The sequence below is a fragment of the Platalea leucorodia genome (genome assembly GCF_965183815.1).
Source record: "Platalea leucorodia genome assembly, chromosome: 23".
In the NCBI taxonomy this organism is placed as follows: domain Eukaryota; kingdom Metazoa; phylum Chordata; class Aves; order Pelecaniformes; family Threskiornithidae; genus Platalea; species Platalea leucorodia.
Genome location: NC_138845.1, coordinates 1,624,776 through 1,643,074, shown reverse-complemented (window position 1 = coordinate 1,643,074; position 18,299 = coordinate 1,624,776). Strand labels below are relative to the sequence as shown.

Below are 18,299 nucleotides of genomic sequence, written 5' to 3'. Positions count from 1 at the left end.
CGTTACCCCGGGGGGGGCAGATACCCCCGGGGGGGGCAGATACCCCCGGGCGGGGGGGCACGGCGGCCGCCGGCCTCGTCCCGGTGGGATGCGGGCGGCGGGGCTCCCGCATCCCCGAACACGCGTGGGCACGGCGGCGGCCCCGGGGCTCCTCTTTCCCGGTGCAGCACGGCGGGTTGCGGGGGGGGGGGTCTCCCCCGGTGCCCCCCGGTGGCCGCCCGGCTGCGGGGGCGCGGGCCGGACGCCACGGGGATGGGCGCGGGGGCGGGCAGGCGGGGGCGGGGACGGCCGGGACGCCCCGGCGGCCCCGTGTGATGCGGAGCGCGGCAGTGGCGGCGGCGGCGGCGCGGCCCTTCCCGGCGGAGCGCCGCGGTCCGGTGCGGGGCGGCCCCGCCGGGATCCCGGGGGCTCCGGTGGGTGCCGCCGGGAATGTCCGCCCCGGCGCAGCCCGCCGCTCCCGGCTCCTTCCAGGTGAGCGGGCCGGAGCCCTCCCGGCCGCCGCGGGCCCGGTGCGGCCCGGTTCGGTTCGGTCCCACCCGCAGCGGCGGGGCCGCGCCGCCCGGTGCCGCCCGGTGCTGACCGGCCGCCCCCGCCGCTCCCCCCGCAGAGCCCCCGGAGGCTCCCGAAGCGCAAGAGCCGCTTCAAGCGCTCGGACGGCAGCACCTCGTCCGACACCACCTCCAGCATCCTCCGCAGGCAGGTGAGCGGGCCGGCCCCGGCCCCGGCACCGGCCCCGGCACCGGCCCCGGCCCCGGCCCCGGCCCCGGCCCCGGGGCGGGGCAGCCCCGCCGGCCCCGGCCCCCCCGCCGCCGTTCGCTCCCGGGGGCAGCGGCGCTGCGGCTCCGCATTAAGGCACGGACCGGGGCGGGGGGGAGCGGCCGAGCTCCCCCGCCCCATCCCCAGCACCGGGGGGATCCGGGCGGCCGCCCCCGCCCCGCCGCTCCCCCGGGACCGCGGTTGGGCGCCGGCACCGGGCGCCGGTAGCATCGCAACAGCCGCTCCCCGCGGCTAAAAATAGCGAGTGCTGCGTCAGGGCCGGGCCGGCCGCCGGGCACCGGCACTGCGGCGCGGGGGGGCGGCCCCGGGGAAACTGAGGCACCGGAGGGGGAACGGGGCGGGCGGGGGGCCGCTGTGCCGCCCCGCCCGCTCCATCGGCCGGCACCGGGCCGCCCCCCCGCGCTGCCCCGGGACGGGGGGGGGGGGGCATGGACCCCCCCCCCGCGCCGCCCCCCGCCCGCCCGCTCCGGTTTACCCGGGCCCGGCCGGCGGCGGGGGAGCGGGCACCGGGGCGGCCCCGGGGAGGGCGGGGGGGTCCGGTAGGGGCGGCCCCGGGGGGCGCAGAGCGGCCCCAGCATCCCGTTTCCCTCCCGGGGTGGCACCGGTACCCCCGGTACCCCCCGGCACCCCCCGGCACCCCCGGGGACCCCCGGCCCCGGCCCCGCTCCCGGCGCGGCCCCTTCAGCACCTCGGAGAGGGCCCGGCCCGGCCCCGCCGCGCTGCCCGGTACCGGGGCCGGTGCCCGGTGCCCGGTGCTCGGTGCCCGGTGCCGGTACCCGCGGCCGGTCCCGCCGCTGCCCGGAGCCCCCGCCCCGCCGAGCGCTGCCCCGCGGCCCCCGGTCAGGCCCCGAGCCGTCCCGGGCCGGTCCCTCCGGTGCCCGTCCCGCTGCGCGGTAACGGGGCGGGCCGGGCCGGTCCCCCGGGGCCCGCCGCTGCCCCCCTCCTCGGGGGCGGGGGGGGCGCGGCGGGGGGGCGGGAGCGGCTCCGGCCCCGCCGCAGGGCTCGCCCTGCAGACGGGGCTGCTACCGGCTCGGGGCAGGACGGGGGCCGCCGCACCGGAGCATGGAGGTACCCGCGGGGACCCCCCCGCCGCCGCCCCCGGACCCCCGGCCGCGGGCTCCGGGGGGCGGCACGGCCCCTCCGCCGCCGCCCCGGGACCTCCCCCCCCCCTTCTTTTTGCAAACTCCCCCCCGCCTCCCCCGGGAGCTGCCCCGGGGCCCCGTCCCGGCGCACCGCACCGGCGCCGCTCGGGCCCTCCGGCTGCCAGCGCAGCCCCCCCCCCCCCCCCGGGGGTCCCACCGGAGGGGGACCGGAGCCCCCCGCCAGCCCCGGGAAGGGGGAAGCGAGACCCCCAACCCCCCCCCCCCCCCCCGGGCTGAGCCGGCGGGGGCGGCTCCGCGCGCCCCGGGGGAGCGGCGGGAGGCGGGGGCGGGGAGGGGCGGGGAGGGGCGGCGGCGGCGGCGGCGCGGCGGAGCGGGCAGGGCCAGCCGGAGCCCGAGCCGCAGCCGGAACCGGAGCCGGTACCGGGGCCGTGGGCGGGCGGGGGGGGCGCGGGCGGCTCGGCTCGGCTCGCCCCGTCTATGTCGTTTTCTGACTCCAGCGCTACCTTCCTGCTCAACGAGGTACCGGCCCCGGTACCGGGGGGGCCGTGCCCGGGGGGGGGCTGTGCCCGGGGGGGGGGGGGTTGGCCGTGCCCGCGGCGGGGGGTCGTGCCCGCTGCGGGGGGGCTCTGCCGCCCCCCGGCCCTTTGTTCCCCGCCGCCGGTCTCGCCCCCCCCCCCCCCCGGGCAGATGCCACCGGGACCGGGCGGGGGGCGAGGCCCCCGGGGGCTGCATGGGGGGGTCGTGCTGGGGGGGGGGGGGGCGCTGTGGACGCGGTACTGGGGGGCCGTGCTGGGGATGCTGGGGAGGGGGGAAGATGCTCGGGGGGGGCGGTGACGACGCTGGGGGGGCCGTGCTGGGGAGGCCATGTTGGGGGGGGCCATGCTGGGAAACCATATTGCCTGCCCTGGGGTGGGGGGGGCCCAGGACCCCCCCCTGCTGTGGGTGAGGTGGGGGGGCCCCGTGTGCGGGGGGGGTCGGTGCTGGGCAGCGGCGCTGAGCGCAGCCCGGCGGGGCCCGGGGGCCTCGGGGGGGCCGGGGGGGCTCAGCCACATCCAGGGACCTATAAATATTTCACCGCAGCTTCTGCGCCTGTTCCGGGCGCAGCAGGCGACGGGTAATTACCGGGGGGAGCCGGGGGGGCTGCGCCGAGCACCCGCCGGGCACCCCAGGGCGGGGGCGGCCGCGGCAGGCCCACATCGCCGGGGGACGGGGACCCCTGGCCCCAGCCCGGCCCTCCCCGGCGCCGCGGGGGTCTCCCCCCACGGCTCCCCCCAGGACGCGGGGGGCTGCACCCCAGGGCAGCCGTGCTGGGCGATGCCACCCGGGGTTGCTCGGTTCGATGCCACCGTGGACGCCCGAAGGCCAGAAGGGGCCGTGGGCTGGGGGTCAGCGGGGTCCCCTCCCCGGGCCGGCAGCGCCCCAGGGCGAGGTCCCCCTTTGCGGGGGTCCCCGCAGCCCCCCGGCACTCGGCCCCGTCCCCCCAGGGCTCGGCAGACTCCTACACCAGCCGCCCGTCCCTGGACTCCGACGTGTCCCTGGACGAGGACCGCGAGGGCGCCCGGCGCGAGGTGGAGAGCCAGGCCCAGCAGCAGCTCGAGAGGGCCAAGGTAGCGGGGGGGGACACCCAGGGCACAGCCCCGGGGGCGCTGGCGGGGCCCGGGGGTGCTGACCCCCCCCGCCATCCCCAGCACAAGCCGGTCGCCTTTGCCGTCCGCACCAATGTCAGCTACTGCGGGGCGCTGGACGAGGAGTGCCCGGTGCAGGGAGCCGCCATCAACTTCGAAGCCAAAGATTTCCTGCACATCAAGGAGGTGAGTTGGGGTGCTGGGGGGGGGGAGCGGGGCCAGGGACCCCCTCCCCGGCCTCACCCCTGCCCTGCCCTCGCCCAGAAATACAGCAATGACTGGTGGATCGGGCGCCTAGTGAAGGAGGGGGGGGACATCGCCTTCATCCCCAGCCCCCAGCGCCTGGAAGCCATGAGGCTCAAGCAGGAGCAGAAAGCCAGGTAAGGAGCGGAGCCCCCCGAACGCCCGGACCCCCAAACGCTCGCTCACCCCCCTCCTCCCCCAGGAGAGCTGGCAACGCCTCGGGCCTCGGCGACAGCGGGAACCGGCGATCGCCTCCCCCCTCCTTAGGTAAGGGCAGGTCCCGGTCCGGGGGGTCCCGGGGGGGTCCCCCTTTGCTCTCACCAACCTCTGTCTCTTCTCTCCTCTCCCCAAGCCAAGCAGAAGCAGAAGCAGGTGAGTCCCCGGGGCAGGGCCGTGCCCCGGGCAGGGGGAGATGGGGAGGGGGCTGCAGGCAGGGTCTCTGCCCCCGGTTATGGGGCTGGGGGGCTCCAGGGTGGTGGGGTTCACTGGAATAGGCTCGTTGACCCCTTTCTCCCTGGGGGTGGGAGCGCAGGGCGCTGAGGTGTCCCCGTGTCCCCCCCGCAGACACAGCACATCCCGCCCTACGACGTGGTCCCCTCCATGCGGCCCGTGGTGCTGGTGGGGCCCTCGCTGAAAGGATACGAGGTACGGGGGGACCGGGGGGCGGGGGGCCCCGCTGGGCCCCCCCGGCGGTGGCCTGCGCCCCTTGTCCCCTCCCTGCCCGTCCCGTGCCGGCAGCGGGCAGATGGCGGGGCCGAGGGCTGCTGGCAGGGCGCCGGGCGGCTGCCACCTCCCTGCCGGTGCCATCTGCCGCCGGCTCACCGCGGGCTCACCGCGCTGGCGGCCCTGCCGGCAGGTCACCGACATGATGCAGAAAGCCCTCTTCGACTTCCTCAAGCACAGATTCGACGGCAGGTGAGACGCCCCCCCCCTCCCCAGGGCCCCCCCACGGCCCGGGGGGCACCCAGGTCCCCACCGCCGCCCCTCTGCCCCCCAGGATCTCCATCACCCACATCACGGCTGACCTCTCCCTGGCCAAGCGCTCCATCCTCAACAACCTGGGCAAGCAGGCCATCCTGGAGCGCTCCACCACCCGCTCCAGCATCGGTGAGGGGCCGGGCTCGCCCCGGGGTGCGGGGACCCCCCAGGGGCCAGCCCAGCCCGACCCCCCCCCCTTTCTCCCCCCACCCCAGCCGAGGTGCAGAGCGAGATCGAGCGCATCTTCGAGCTGGCCAAGTCCCTGCAGCTGGTGGTGCTGGACGCCGACACCATCAACCACCCGGCCCAGCTGGCCAAGACCTCGCTGGCCCCCATCATCGTCTACGTCAAGGTGTCCTCGCCCAAGGTGGGGGGTGACTGCGGTTCTGGGGGGGTCCCGGCAGCCCCCCGCGGTGCCGTCACCCTCCTCTCCCCTCCCCAGGTGCTGCAGCGGCTCATCAAGTCCCGCGGCAAGTCCCAGGTGAAGCACCTCAACGTGCAGATGATGGCGGCCGACAAGCTGGTGCAGTGTCCCCCGGTGAGCCCCCAGCTCCCCCCACCCCAGGGATGCCCGGGGGGGTCCCCCCCACCCTGGGGACACCCAGGGGGGTCCCCGAGCCACCCCTGACCCCTCTCGTCCACCCCCCAGGAGCTCTTCGACGTGATCCTGGATGAGAACCAGCTGGAGGACGCCTGCGAGCACCTGGCCGAGTACCTGGAGGTGTACTGGCGTGCCACGCACCACCCGCCGCACGCCCCCCACGCCGTGCCCTCGCCCACCGGCCTCCCGGGCCTGCAGGTACCCCCGCAGCCCCCCTCCCTGCTCGCGGCCGGCGCAGGGGTGCACGGACCGGGGGGGGGGACGACACGCAGCCCCCCGCGCCGTCCCCGCAGCCCCGTCCCTGCCCGCAGAGCCAGCAGCTGCTGGGGGAGCGGGGGGAGCACTCGCCGCTGGAGCACGACAGCCTGATGCCGTCGGACGAGGCGGGGGAGACCTCGCCCCAGCCCTGGGGGGCCGCGTCCCAGCGCAGCTCCCGGCACCTGGAGGAAGAGGAGTACGCGGACCCCTACCCCGACCTCTACCAGCCCCACCGGCACCACAACAGCGGGCTGCAGGGCCCTGGCGCGCCGGACCGCCAAACCGAGCGCAACCACGACAGGAACTGGCAGCGCAGCCGGCCCTGGGCCAAGGACAGCTATTAGGGGCGGGGAGGGGGGGGCACGGCTGGGCACCGGCCCCCTCCCCACCCCGGGCGCTCCCCACCTCGCCCCAGCCCCGCGCTGGGGGTGCTCAGACAATCTCCCTCTCTCGGGGAACTCCTCCGCACCGGCAGCTTCCTCGCGCCCGGCCCCCCGGGCACGTCTTCAGCCATAAGCACAGGGCGGGGGGCCGGCGGCCAGGATGCCCCAGGACCCCCCCCCAGCTCCTGGGGACCTGGGGGCAGCCACATGCCTTCTCCCTGCCTCAGTTTCCCCGCCTGGCCCCTGCATCGCAGGCTCATTCCCATAAACAGGGGGTGCCTCCCCCCGAAAGACCAGGTAATGGGGGGGGGGGGGGCAGCTTTAGCAGCGTCCCCCATCCCGCACAGACCCGAGGAAGAAGGGGAAGGTGCCCGCTCCCCCCCCCGGGCACGGCCTGCCCCCTCCCCTGCCCCTGCATGGGACCCCCGGGAGGAGGGGGCCACACCAGTCGCTTTGCTCTGCACCCATTTCTCCCCACCCCGGTCGCCGCAGCCAAACCCCCGCCCCGGGGACGGAGGGGGGCGGCCGGAGCCTGCACGGGGTGGGGGGCCCGCGCCACGCCTGCACTCGCTGCCCCGTCCCCGCTGCCCCCTCCCCACGTAGCCATCACCGCACAGTCCTGTAAATACGGCACCCGCTGCCCTCGGCGGAGGGTCCCGGCGCTGGGCCGAGCACCCCCGGGGCCCTCGGCAGGGAGCCGGCCCGAGCCGGCGGCGGGGAGACGGCTGGGGGCCACAGATTTGTTATAATTTCTTTTGTAGAAAGCACTGATTTCCCTGTAACCGGTTTCAGAAACACAAGAGTGCTCGGAGGCGCCGGTGTCCGTGTCTGTGGGGGGACAGGGGACGCCCCGGCACGGGGCCGTTGGGCTTGGGGGGGGAAAGGGCCCAACGCTGGTGGGTACTGAGCACCCAAAGGCCGTCCCGTTAGGGCACTGCTGGCTCCCGGCACCTCTGCGAGCACCGGAGGGCGCGGGGAGATGGCACCCAGGGACGCAGGAAGGGAGAACACGAGGAGGCGACGGCCGGCAACGCAGCTGCGGGTTTATTCCGGCAGCCTGGAGTTTCAGCTAAAAAAGGGATGAAATGCACCCAGCTCCCGGGACAGCCCTGCCTAAAAACCAGCCCGAGGCCGGCCCCAGCCCTGCACCGGCCCCGGCAGCAGGCGGGCAGGGAGGAACCTGCCCCCAGACAGCCTCCGGCAGCTCCGCCGGTCCGCGGGGAAGGCGGGGAGGGGGACTGGGAGAAGAGGGGGGACATTTTGGGACAATCCCGGCCCCAGTCTCTGCTAGCGGCAGTCCCGGCTGCACAGGGGTCTCGGGGTCTGCAAAAAGAGCGGCCAGAAAAGTCCTGGCAGCCCCCGGCCCCGCTGGTCCCGTCGTCCCCGAAGGAGGGAGCGAGAGGGGGAGGGCGGCCCCGGGGACTCAGGCGAAGATGGTTTCCTCCCGCCGCTTCTTGGTGAGGATGGTGCCAGGCTTGTGCTGGGCGTCGGGGTGGTTGGCCAGCTCGGGCGGGCAGGAGGACACCGGGCTCTCCAGGATGGCCTGCTTCAGGTCGTAGAAGACGGTGGAGTCCTCCTTGGTGAGGAAGGTGATGGCTACGCCGCTCTTCCCCGCTCGGCCCGTCCGCCCGATGCGGTGGATGTAATCTGCAGGGGGGCGAGGGGGTCAGGCAGGGCCTCGGTGCGGGCAGCGCCTGGGTGCGGGCAGCCCCCGCCGCACCCCGCGGCCCCCCGCGCCGGCCCTGACTCACCCTCTATGTTCTTGGCCATGTCGTAGTTGACCACCATGGAGACGTCGTGGATGTCGATACCGCGTCCGGCCACGTCGGTGGCCACCAGGATGTCCTTGGCCCCGGCCTTCAGGTTGGAGAGGGCAAACTCCCGCTGCTCCTGGCCTTTGCCGCCGTGCAGGGTGCAAGCGTTGTACTGCGGGACGAGGCGGGGGTTAGCGGGCGGCCGGCGGTGCCCGGAGCCGCGTCGCGGCGTCCCCGCGCCGGGACGGGGGTGCAGGGGCTCAGGACGCCCCCCACCCGCCGCAGCCCACGCCGAGGGGCTCGGGCCCAGCCCGGACTCACCCCCATCTTCTCCAGGGACTTGGCCAGCACGTCGCAGCCCTTCTTCTGGTTGACGAAGATGATGATGGGCGGGTCGAAGCCCTGCTCCAGGATGGCTAACAGCTTCTTCCTGTTGGGGAGGAGGGCAGTTGGGCAAGGAGAGGCTGAGGTGCCCCGCCGGAGCCCCTCCGCTCTCCAGGGTCCCCCTCTCAGGGCTCCCTCACCCTCAAACGCCCCAGACCACCCCCAAGACCCCTCCTCCCCGCCCCGGCGGCCCGCTCTGCACCTCTTCTCCGACTCCGACATGAGGAAGACCTTCTGCTCCACCCGCTCGTGGGGTTTGCCGGCGGAGCCGATGTAGACCACGGCCGGACGACGGAGGTAGCTGCGGGCCAGGCGCTCCACCGCTGGCGGCATGGTGGCCGTGAACATGACGGTCTGTGAGGGAAGGGGGCAGTGAGCAACGGCCCCCGCGGGGCAGGAACGCGGCGGCGCTCCTCGGCCCGCTCCCCAAAGCCCCAGGTTGTCCCCTCTCCACCCTGCGGAGCGTCCTCAGCCCCGCGGGAGCACCCACGCCGCCGCCCCGGCTCTCCCGCCTGCACCCACCTGTCTGTACTTGTGTTTCCCCGACTCGAAGTTGGCCAACATCTTCTCGGGGTCCTCGGCCTCGTCGGTGTCGGGTTTTTGGTTGGTGACGGGCATGTGCTCCAGGATCTTCTGTACGTCGGGCTCGAAGCCCATGTCAATCATGCGATCCGCCTCGTCCAGCACCACGTAGGTGCAGCGGCTCAGCACCAGGTACCGGTTCTCCAGCACGTCGATGAGACGTCCCGGCGTGGCGATGACGATCTGGGGGACCAGGAGGGTTGGGGTCCGCAGCCTGGGGCTGAACGGCTCCTCCCAGGTGCCCCCGCCGCCCTCCCCGGCGCTGACACTCACCTCGCAGCCCATGCGGAGGCGGAAGCCTTGGTCCTCGCGGGAGATGCCTCCGATCACGGCCACCGTGCGGATGCCCAGCGGCTTCCCAAATTTGATGGTTTCCTCCTCGATCTGCTGGGCCAGCTCTCGGGTGGGGGCCAGGATGATGGCGTAGGGACCCTGGTCCGACTCTTCAATCCTGCGGCGTGGCAGGGCACGGCCGCGTCACCCACGGTGCCACGCATCCCCCCTGTCCGCAGCGTCACCCTGCCGCCCCGCCCCGGCCCACCTACCGATCGATCTTGGGCAGGGTGGTGATCCACACCAGCAGCGGGATGAGGAAAGCCGCGGTTTTGCCGCTGCCGGTCTCGGCCACGCCGATGATGTCGCGGTTCTGCAGGCCGATGGGGATCGCCTGGCGCTGGATGGGGGTGGGCTCCTGGCGAGGGGAGCAGCAGGTTTGGGAGCAGAACTTCCCCTCCTCGCCCCCCCGAAGACCCCCTTTCCCCTCCACCCAGCTCCCCCGCGGGCCACCGGGGTCTGCTGGCAGCAGCCCCCCCTCCCCGCGCCCACCTTGTAGCCGCACTTGTCGATGACCTCCAGGATGTGGGGGGGCAGGGAGGAGTCCTTCCAGGAGCGGATGGGGTTGGGGATCTTGCCCCCCTTGGTGGTGATGCTGTAGTCCTCACGGAAAATACGCCAGTCCCTGTCTGTCATCTCATCCAGCTTCTTCTGGGACCAGTGCCGGTCGTCCCAGCGCTGCTTGGCCTCCTTCTTCCGCAGCTTCCGCAGCCGGGCCCTGGATGGAGGGCGAGGAAGGGGACAGGGCTCACCCCGCGGCTCTGGGGAGGCTGGAATCGAGCTGCCACCCACCCGGAGGACGTCCTGCAGCCCAGAGCCGCCCCCCAGCTCCGCACCCCGGCCGCGCAGAGGCAGCCAGCGCCCCAAACGCCCCTCGGGACCCCGCCAGCTCTCCCCAGGTGCGCTCACTCTTCCTGCTCCTTCTCCTCCAGCGTCCGCCTCTTCTCCATCAGGTCCCCGTAGAAGCGCGACTGTTCCCGTTTCTGCTGCTTCAGGTCGATTCCCGCGATGAAGCCCCGGCCCAGCAGCTGCACTTGGTGCCGCTCCTTGTACCTAGAGCGGGACGGGGGCGTCAGGGGCAGGGGTGGGGCTGCCCCGCACCCCCAGGAGCACCCCCAGGGGCACCCCCAGCCCCAGGGGCACCCCACCACTCACAGGGGGTTGTAATCAATGGATGTGTCTTCCGACGCATCCCACTCGAAGACAAACTTGCGGTCGTTCAGGTGCCGCGTGCGTCTCCGCTTCTTCACTCCCCCCAGGTAACGCTCCTGCGGGCGGGAGATCAGCGGGGAGGGAACCCGGCGCCCCCGGCCCCCCCTGGCGCCCCAGCCCGGCCCCCGGCGCTACCTTGATGGCGTGGAGCTCTTTGCTCTTGTCTTTCTCCTCCCGGATCTTCTGCCTGCCCTCCTCGTCCTCCGTGCCGTTGGTCTCCCGCTCCATGCGCTCGCGGCGCTCCCTGCGCTCACGCTCCTGGGGGTCTTCTGGGGAGCAGGGGGAGGGTCTCAGAGCCAAGCAGCCCCCCCCAGGGCCGGGGGGCTTCAGGGGGTCCTGCCTCAGCCCCTCGCAGCCAGGCAGACCGCGGTGGGGACGACACCTTACCCAGCATCTTCCTCCCCATCTCCTGGAACTGCTTCCTCTTCTTCCTCTCCTCCTCCAGCAGCCGCTGCCGCTCCTCCACCTCCTGCTGCCGCCGCCGCAAGGCCTCGGCCTCCCGCTCCGCCTTGGACAGGAACTTGGGCTGGGGCAGGAGAGAGGACGGCTCACACGGGGCCCGGCAGCGACCCCCTCGCTGCCGGGGCTGCCCCAGGACAGGACCCCCTCCCAGCCATCCATCCCGTACTGCAGGCACGGTACGGGAGAGCCCCGACGCGGGGAGAGGGTTTCTGCTCCTACCTTGGCTTCCGCCTCCTCTTCAGCCTTCTTCTTGGCCAGCAGCTCCTCCAGGGACAGGGGCTGGGCCTGCGAACGCGGGGCCAGGCCGTTAGCAGCGCCCAACGGGGACCCTTTGCCTCGCCAGAGCGATTCCCCCCTGGGAGCCGTTTGCAGCCAAGCCCCCTCCGCCCCCTCCTCACCTTCTCCTTCTTCAGGGCGTTCTCCTCCTCCTCCTCCGCTTTCCGTGAGTCCCGCTCCTTCCGGGACTTTGAGTCCTTGCCCCTGCTCGGGGACAAGCTTCCCAGCAAAACAGAGAGGAATCAGGCACCGAACACAGCCCCAGGGTCACCCTGTCCCCGCCGACGCGGGAATCCCGCTCTCACCCAGGACAAGGCTTCCTACAGGAAAGAGCACCGGGGTGCTCACGGGAGACCAGGGACACCCCGAAAAGAGAGGGGGCTCACCTCGACCGCTTCCTGTCCTTATCCCGCCGGTGCCCATCCTTCTCCCGGTCCCGGTCCTTCTTGCTCCGGTCTCGGTCGCGCTCTTTGTGCCGGCGATCCCTGCGGAGCAGGGCAGTCACGGTGTGGTCCCAGCCCAACCACCCGCCCCCACCCCTTCGTGGGGCCGTTACGGACAGGTGAGAGCGGGAGAGCTCTTCCCCAAAAAGCCGGGGAGCCCCCTCTAACACCCCTCACCTCTCGGGCGACTTGGACCGGGAGCGGGACCGCGACCGGCTGCCTCGTCTCCTGTCCCGGGACCGGTGCCGCTTCCTGTCCTTGGAGGGGGAACCCTTGCGGTCCCGGTCACGCTCCCGGTCACGATCCCGGTCCCTGTCTGGGGAGCGGGAGCGCTTCCTCTCCTCCTTGACGGGGGATGCGTCCCGGTCCTTCTTGTCCGTCAGTTCTCCGGCCATCTGCGGGGGAGAGGGTCAGACGGAGCCGGGGACTGGGGCGGGGGGCCCCGGGACGGAGCAGGGAGGGCTGGGGAGCTGGGGGAGCGCAGAGGGACCCCGGGAGGGGGCACAGGGGGACCCCGGGAGGGGGCAGGGAGGGCTGGGGGACCCGGGGAGAGCACAAGGGGACCCGAGAGGGGGGCAGAAGGACCCCGGGAGGGAGCGGGGAGGGCTGGGGGACCCGGGGGGGGACTGGGGGACCCGAGGGGGGACAGAGGGGGACCCCGGGAGGGAGCGGGGAGGGCTGAGGCACCCAGGGGGGGTTCAGGAGGACCTGGGAGGGAGCAGGGAGGACTGGGGGACCCGGGGGGGACCAGGGGACCCCGGGAGGGAGCGGGGAGGGCTAAGGGACCGGGGGGACCGGGGATCCAGGCCCTGCCCCGGGTGCCCGGTGCTGGGGTGCAGCCCGGTGAGGCGGTAGCGGGGTCCTCCAGACCCTCGGGGGCTTCCTGCGGCAGAGCCCAGCGGCCGCAGAGCGCCCGGTGCCCCCCGAGCCCCGCTCACCGCCGCCGCCCGCAGGCCCAGGCCTCAGCGCCGCCCCGCCGCCGCCGCCGCCATGTCCGCCGGGCGCCGCGGGGCACGCCGGGAAGGCGAGGCCGCCCCCGCGCCGGGACTACAACTCCCAGCAACCCCCGCGACAACCGCAGCACCGCCGCGCACCGCGGATCCCTCCGCCGCGCAGCGCCCCTGACCCCCTGCGCCCCCAAACCCCCGCAATGGCCCCCCCTCCCTGCGCACCCCCCCAGCCCCATTAACACCCCCCCATGCCCAAGTTGGGGGGGTCCAGGCAGAGGCTGGGGGTAGCAGGAGAGGTCTGGGGGGGCCCTATGGGGTGCTTGGGGGTCACCCAACTGCACGAGGACCCCCCCACCCCAGGGACTTTGTCCCCCGCATCGCCACCCATGGGTGACAGCACAGGCAGACGTCAACAGCGCTGTCACCCTGCCCCACCGGCACAGGAGGGACCCTACCCCAGGGTGACCCCCCCCCCAAAACCACACGATTCCCCCCCAAAGACAGGACCAGGCGCCCGCTGCACGTGGGTGGGTGTTATATTTCCGATAATAAATAAGCTTTTTAATAACATTGACCATGGAACAGAGACACCCCCTCCCCCCAGACAGTCCATAAAACAGCCCCCCCCCCGGCGCCCCCCCCTCCCCGCCGGGGTCCCCGGGGCCAAGCAGCGGATGAGGGATGGGGCAGCGCGGGGGGAACAGGATGAGTCCATGAATGAGCCCCCCCCCGGGGTGGGGAGCTGCTGCCGAGCACCCCCCTGCGCCCCCCCACCCCCCCACCCATGGCAGCTCCACAGGGGGCTGCCCCCCAGGAGGGGGGCTGGCGGGGGAAGCGGTGCGATGGGAGGGCGGCAGGCACCCCATCCTCCTTGGAGGGGTCCCAGGATGGAGTCCCCATCCTGGGGACTCGGGGGGGGGGGGGGGGGGCTGGGGGCTTTGAGGAAGGGGGGGGCAGCATTCACATCCCCCTCTTCACATGACGGAGCAGCTTTTTGCTTTTTCCTTCTTGAAGGCGGAGGAGATGAGCTCGGAGCGGCTGGGCAGGTGCAGGAGTCTCTTGGAGAGGCTGCGGGGGGGGCTCTTGGGGGGCTGCGGGGGGGCTTTGCTGAGGCAGATGCCGGACACGGTCCGGAAGATGCTGTGGACGCTCTTCTCCGAGGTGAAGGCCGAGCACTCCAGGTAGCCCTCGGCTCCCAGCTGCCTGGCCGCCGCGCAGCCCTGCAACCCAACCCCGCGTGAGGCCGGCGCGGCACCCCCAAAACCTCCCCCGTGGGACCCCGCTGCCGCCCCCCTCCCCAACCTGCTCGTAGGAGATGGGCGCCTGCTTCTGGTGGGAGAGCTCCATCAGGGTGCTCAGGTCCGTCCGTAGGTCCGTCTTGCAGCCGATGAGCAGCACCCGCGTGTTGGGGCAATAGTCCAGGATCTCCGTCTTCCACTGCGGGGGGGGGGGGGGGCACGGAGCCACCGTCAGCCACGGCCACCCAAAACGCTTCCCCCCACCCCGAGGGGCTCCCCCGCTGCCTCTCACCTTCTTGGAGGCGCTGTCGAGGGTCTCGGGGCGGCTGATGTCGAAGCACAGCAGGACGGCGTCCGAGTCGCTGTAGCAGAGGGGCCGCACGTTGTCGTAGTAGGGAGAACCTGGGAGAAAAGGGGGTGTCATGGCACGGCCCCCCCCGAGGGACGCAGGGCCCCGGGCAGGAGGTGCTTGCCAAGGGACACGGCCCCTCTCCGGCCTGGGGCGGGGGGCACGCAGCTCGGGAGCCCCCCAAATGCCACCTCTGCTCCCCGCGAACATCGCCATCGCCCCTAAGGAGGCAGCGGGAAATGGATCCCGCGGTGCTTATATAACACGGCCCCCCGCCATGTTGGGGAGCCCCGCCAGCGGGCCGGGGTGTCGGGGGGCAGCCGGGGTGGGTGGGGGGCTGCCACCCCCCACGGGGTCCCCGGGGAAGCGGGGCCACCGTCACCACACCGGGGACCGCGGTGGGCGACGGCGCCCGGGGGCGCAGGGGCCTCGGGGCGCCCCTGCGGGTGTGGGGGTGGCCGGGGTGGCCCCCCCATCGCCGCCCCCGACCCCGAAAGGCCTCGGAGGGGGGTTTGCAGCCCAGACGCTCCGTGCGTGGAATAGCAAAGAGGCTGCGCCAGCGCATCGCCATAGCAACGCGGGGACCGCGGGTGGCGGGGACCCCCCCTCCGGCGGGGGGGACACTGCAGCACCGGGCAGGGCTGCCCCGGCGCCCCCAGCCCCCCGGGGGTGCCCGGGGAGGGGCAGCACCCGGGGCCCCGTTACCCCCCCGTTCGCAGGCAGCCCCGTGGGGAGGGCGCGGGGACCCCCCCCCCCCCGACGCACCCCGTGCCCCCCCCCCCGGGGGGGCTCCCCCCGCTGCAGGGGACCCCTCCAGGAGGGGGCCCAGTCCTGTGTCCGTCTCCCCCCCCCCCCCAGTCCCCGGGGACTCCCCGGCAGCCGGGCCCCCCCCAGCCCAAAGGATCGGGCCCCCCCCCGGTGTCCCCGCTGCGGCCACCGAGCCCCCCCCCACTGCGGGGCTCCCGCTACTGCAGCCCCCCCCCAAACCCCAACCCACCTTCCCCCAGCAAAGGCCCCCATCACCCCCCGCCGGGGCTGCCCCCGCCCCGCTGCAGCCCCCGGTACCGGAGGGCCCCCCCCGTGCATGCACCTTCCCCCCCCCGGTACCGGAGGTGTCCCAGAGGCTCAGCTCCACCCGCTGCTCCTCGCTGGCCAGACACGCCGTGTAGTTCTCAAACACGGTGGGCACGTACGTCTGCAACGGCACCGAGAGCGTCAGCGCCCGGTCCCGTTACCGGTCCCCCGGTGCTCGGTCCCGGTTCACCGGCTCACCTCAGGGTAGCAGTCCTTGGCCAGCACCTGCAGCATGGCCGTCTTGCCGCACTGCACGTCGCCCACCAGCACCAGCTTGCAGCGGGCCGGGGCTGCCGGTACCGGCCTCCGCTCCCGCATGGCGGCGGCGCAGAGCGCGGCCGCTCCCGCCGCCCGCCCGCCGGCCCTGCGCCCCGCCGCCGCAGCGCCCTTATATACCCGGCCGCCGCCGAGCCCCGCCCACGGCGGCGCCCGCCCGCCAATCATCGCGGCTGCTCCCGGCACTCCGGCCAATGGCGGAGAGGCGGGGGACAACCGGGGCCCGCCCCCTCGGGTGCGAGGCCGCTCCTCCAGGCTAGGGGGCGCCTGTCTGGCTGCGGACGGAAGTGGGGCTCTGCTCCCGCCCCAAACCGGAAGTGGTGGTTGCTAGGAGACCGGTGGGACGCCGGTCGCTGGGCCGGGGGCGTTTGGGGGGGACGCGACCGGTACCGGGATGGGGGGGGGGGACGGGACCCTCGTGGTGCAGGGGGGGACCGGAGGGGTGCGGGAGCGACGGGGCCTGGGGGTGCCCCAAAGTGGGGGGGGGTCTGGGGGGGCCCCAAGAAGAGGAGATGGGGGTGGGCAGGGGGGAGCGGGGCCTTGGGGGGGCCACAGAGGGAGGGGGTGGGGGAGGGCAGGGGGGAACGGGGTCTGGGGGGGCCACAGGGGGAGGAGATGGAGGTGGGCAGGGGGAACGGGGCCTGGGGGGGCCGCAGCCAGGACCCCAGGCATCCCCGCCACCTCTCACGCCGTCTGCCCCGGCCCAGCCGCCATGACGGACAAGCGTGGCCCGCAGACGGCAGCCCCCATGGCGGCGGAGGACGGGCTCCTGCTGCTGCAGAGCCAAGCGCTGGCCGAGGAGGAGGCGGCCAAGACGAAGGGGGAGATGCTCACCCGGTTCCTGAAGGTGCGTGGGGGGCCGGGGGGACTGGCAGCGTTTCCCCACATGCCGCCCAGCCCCTGACCCCCCTCCCCGCCGCTCGTGGCCCCCGCGCAGGAGAAGCTGGCCAAGGAGGAGCGCAGCAGCGCCCTGAACCTCCACAAGCTCAGCGCGCAGTGGCGGGCGGTGCTGCGGGAGACCAAGGACAAGGAGCTGCGCCGGGACGTCGAGATCCTCAGCCAGACCTTCGCGCGGGTGATGGACTGCAAGGACAGCGTCATCGAGGCGAGCGCGGGGCTGGCGGGGCGGCTGCGACGCCGGGGCCCACCCGTGACCCCCCCCAAAACCTCCGCAGTCCCTGGCCACAGACCTGGAGGAGGCGGAGGAGCAGCACGCCCAGGCCTTGCGCAGCCACCTGCACAACGTCGACCGCCTGCTGCAGCTCCAGCGCTGCCGCCTGGCCTGCCTGGAGGAGGGGTACGGCGCCCAGCTGGAGGCCCTGCAGACGGAGTTTGAGGCTGAGAGGTACGGAGGGGGAGAGGGGACGGCAGTGGCGCCCGCGGGGTGTCCTGTCCTGGTGCTGAGCCCTCTCACGGCCCGGTCGGGACCACCGTGGCTTCCCTCTGTCAGCAGCTCCCCCGTGTTTTCCCCAGGAGAACCATCCTCGAGCAGCACGAGCGGGAAAGCTGCTACCTGCGGGACGTGGCGCTGGCCGTGGAGCAGAATTATGCCAAGAATGACCACGAGGCCACGCTGAATTTCCAGAGCGCCCGGGATGACATCAAAAACAAGGCACGGGCAGGGGGAGGAACCGGCGAGGAGCCTTTTACGGCTTGCGAGCAGAGCACATGGCGAGGTTTGAGAGGCGCTGGGTCACCCACGCCCGCCTCTGTCCCCAGAGCCTGCAGGAGAAGCAGTACAGCCGCATGCAGCTGGGCGGGAAGGCGGAGGTGCTCTGGGAGCAGTTCCAGCGGGCCATGCAGAGCTACACAGAGGCCACCGAGCACCAGAAGATCGCTTTTGAGGCGCTGAAGCAGAAGGACGAGAAGAGCTCCAGGGAGATAGAGACGCAGGCGAAAAAGCTGCAAAAGCTCCAGGTTGCGGCAGGGCGCAGGGGCGGCCACGGGAGCCGAGACGTCCCCGTCCCGCTGCTCACGTTTCGCCTGTCCCCAGGACTCGGTCACAGCCACCAAGGGCCGGATCGCGGCTCACCTCCGGGAGAGCGAGGAGCAGAACCGGCGCGCGCGGGAGGAGAAGGAAAAGGTCCTCAGGCAGCTCCAGGAGCTCAAGAGCGAGATGAACCAGGCCAGGGCTAAGGCCCACGGCAGCCTGGCCAGGCTCACCGTGCAGAGCGGCGCTGCCCTGAAGGCGCTGGCGCGGGTGGTGGAGAAGGTGAGGCCGGCAGCCGGCGGGCAGGGGGAGCACCGGGGGTTGCCACCGCCGTCCTCTGCCCTCACTCGCAGCCCTCCCCAGGCCCAGCGCGTCCTGCGGCTGGCCGAGATGTGCCGCAGGCTGGAGACGGAGGAGGAGAAGGTGCTGCCCTTCTACCCTTCCTCGCTGGCGGAGGGGGAGCAGCGAGACGCCCGGCGAGTCCTCGAGGTGACGCCCGCGGAGCCCCTGGCCTGGGTGAGGAGGCAGCGCCGGGGTCCCGGATGCTGCCGCGGGGGAGCGAGGGCCGGGATCCGGCTTTGGGGACGGCCCGGCTGGCGCGCGGGCAGATTGGGGACCCCCTGCCCTCCTCCCCGCCTCTCGCCCAGGCCGCGCGGGACTACGCGGGGCTGGAGCGCTTCTGGCAGCGGTTCAACAAGGCGAAGCTGGAGGAGCAGGCGCTGGAGCGGGAGCGGGCGGCCCTGAGCCAGAGGAACCGGCGCCTGCGGGAGCTGCTCCGGCAGTACCTGGCGGGGATCTCCGTCAGCCAGGAGGTGCTCGGCGAACCCAACCCGCTCCTCGCCGTCGAGCGCAAGAGCTGCGTCCCCAAGGACTTGCCCCACGCCGGGGGCGGCCGTGCACAGGGTCATCGGGGCGCCGCACACCCCGACAGCCTCTCGGGAGGGGACGCCCACCCGGATCCCATCCCCAGCGCCGCCGGCACCGGCTGAGTATCGCTCGCCCTGCGGATCGGGGCACCCAGCCTGGCGCTCGGGGACGCCGCAGAGACCGTGACTGCCCGGAGGGGCC

At 73.8% G+C, this 18,299-nt stretch overlaps 3 protein-coding genes across 9 annotated transcripts; 2 read left to right on the top strand and 1 right to left on the bottom strand.

Annotated features, from left to right (window-relative positions):
• Positions 1–369: 369 nt before the first annotated feature.
• Positions 370–6,869, top strand: CACNB3 (calcium voltage-gated channel auxiliary subunit beta 3). Of its 2 annotated transcripts, XM_082332660.1 has the most exons (14): positions 370–471; positions 608–700; positions 3,365–3,487; positions 3,569–3,691; positions 3,770–3,885; positions 3,951–4,015; positions 4,101–4,120; positions 4,313–4,393; positions 4,605–4,663; positions 4,746–4,855; positions 4,942–5,093; positions 5,169–5,264; positions 5,376–5,525; positions 5,639–6,869. In XM_082332660.1, the coding sequence occupies exons 1-14, from the start codon at positions 430–432 to the stop codon at positions 5,927–5,929; spliced, it is 1,521 nt and encodes a 506-aa protein (XP_082188786.1). In that variant the 5' UTR covers positions 370–429; the 3' UTR covers positions 5,930–6,869. The 2 variants fall into 2 exon arrangements, with proteins under 2 accessions (XP_082188786.1, XP_082188785.1); XM_082332659.1 differs by lacking the exons at positions 370–471; positions 608–700 and adding an exon at positions 2,350–2,399.
• A 122-nt stretch (positions 6,870–6,991) lies between these two features.
• On the bottom strand, positions 6,992–15,385 carry DDX23 (DEAD-box helicase 23). Of its 6 annotated transcripts, none has more exons than XM_082332617.1 (20): positions 15,224–15,385; positions 15,059–15,146; positions 13,895–14,004; positions 13,667–13,801; positions 11,592–11,809; positions 11,358–11,456; positions 11,094–11,190; positions 10,915–10,980; positions 10,621–10,759; positions 10,369–10,502; positions 10,177–10,289; positions 9,931–10,074; positions 9,514–9,739; positions 9,234–9,379; positions 8,962–9,139; positions 8,629–8,871; positions 8,309–8,460; positions 8,044–8,152; positions 7,720–7,894; positions 6,992–7,615 (listed from the first exon to the last, which is right to left on the bottom strand). In XM_082332617.1, exons 1-20 carry the CDS (start codon positions 15,341–15,343, stop codon positions 7,392–7,394), a joined length of 2,916 nt encoding a protein of 971 aa, XP_082188743.1. In that variant the 5' UTR covers positions 15,344–15,385; the 3' UTR covers positions 6,992–7,391. The 6 variants fall into 6 exon arrangements, with proteins under 6 accessions (XP_082188743.1, XP_082188744.1, XP_082188746.1 ...); XM_082332618.1 differs by having other exon boundaries at positions 10,369–10,499; XM_082332620.1 differs by lacking the exon at positions 15,059–15,146 and having other exon boundaries at positions 15,224–15,344.
• A 310-nt stretch (positions 15,386–15,695) lies between these two features.
• Positions 15,696–18,284, top strand: DRC2 (dynein regulatory complex subunit 2; the record flags this gene model as incomplete). The annotated part of the gene is given in 10 exon segments (XM_082332244.1): positions 15,696–15,777; positions 15,958–16,148; positions 16,239–16,406; positions 16,477–16,646; positions 16,775–16,913; positions 17,021–17,218; positions 17,295–17,513; positions 17,595–17,747; positions 17,879–18,121; positions 18,123–18,284. Coding segments are annotated over 10 exon segments (1,725 nt in total).
• Between the last annotated feature and the right edge of the window lie 15 nt (positions 18,285–18,299).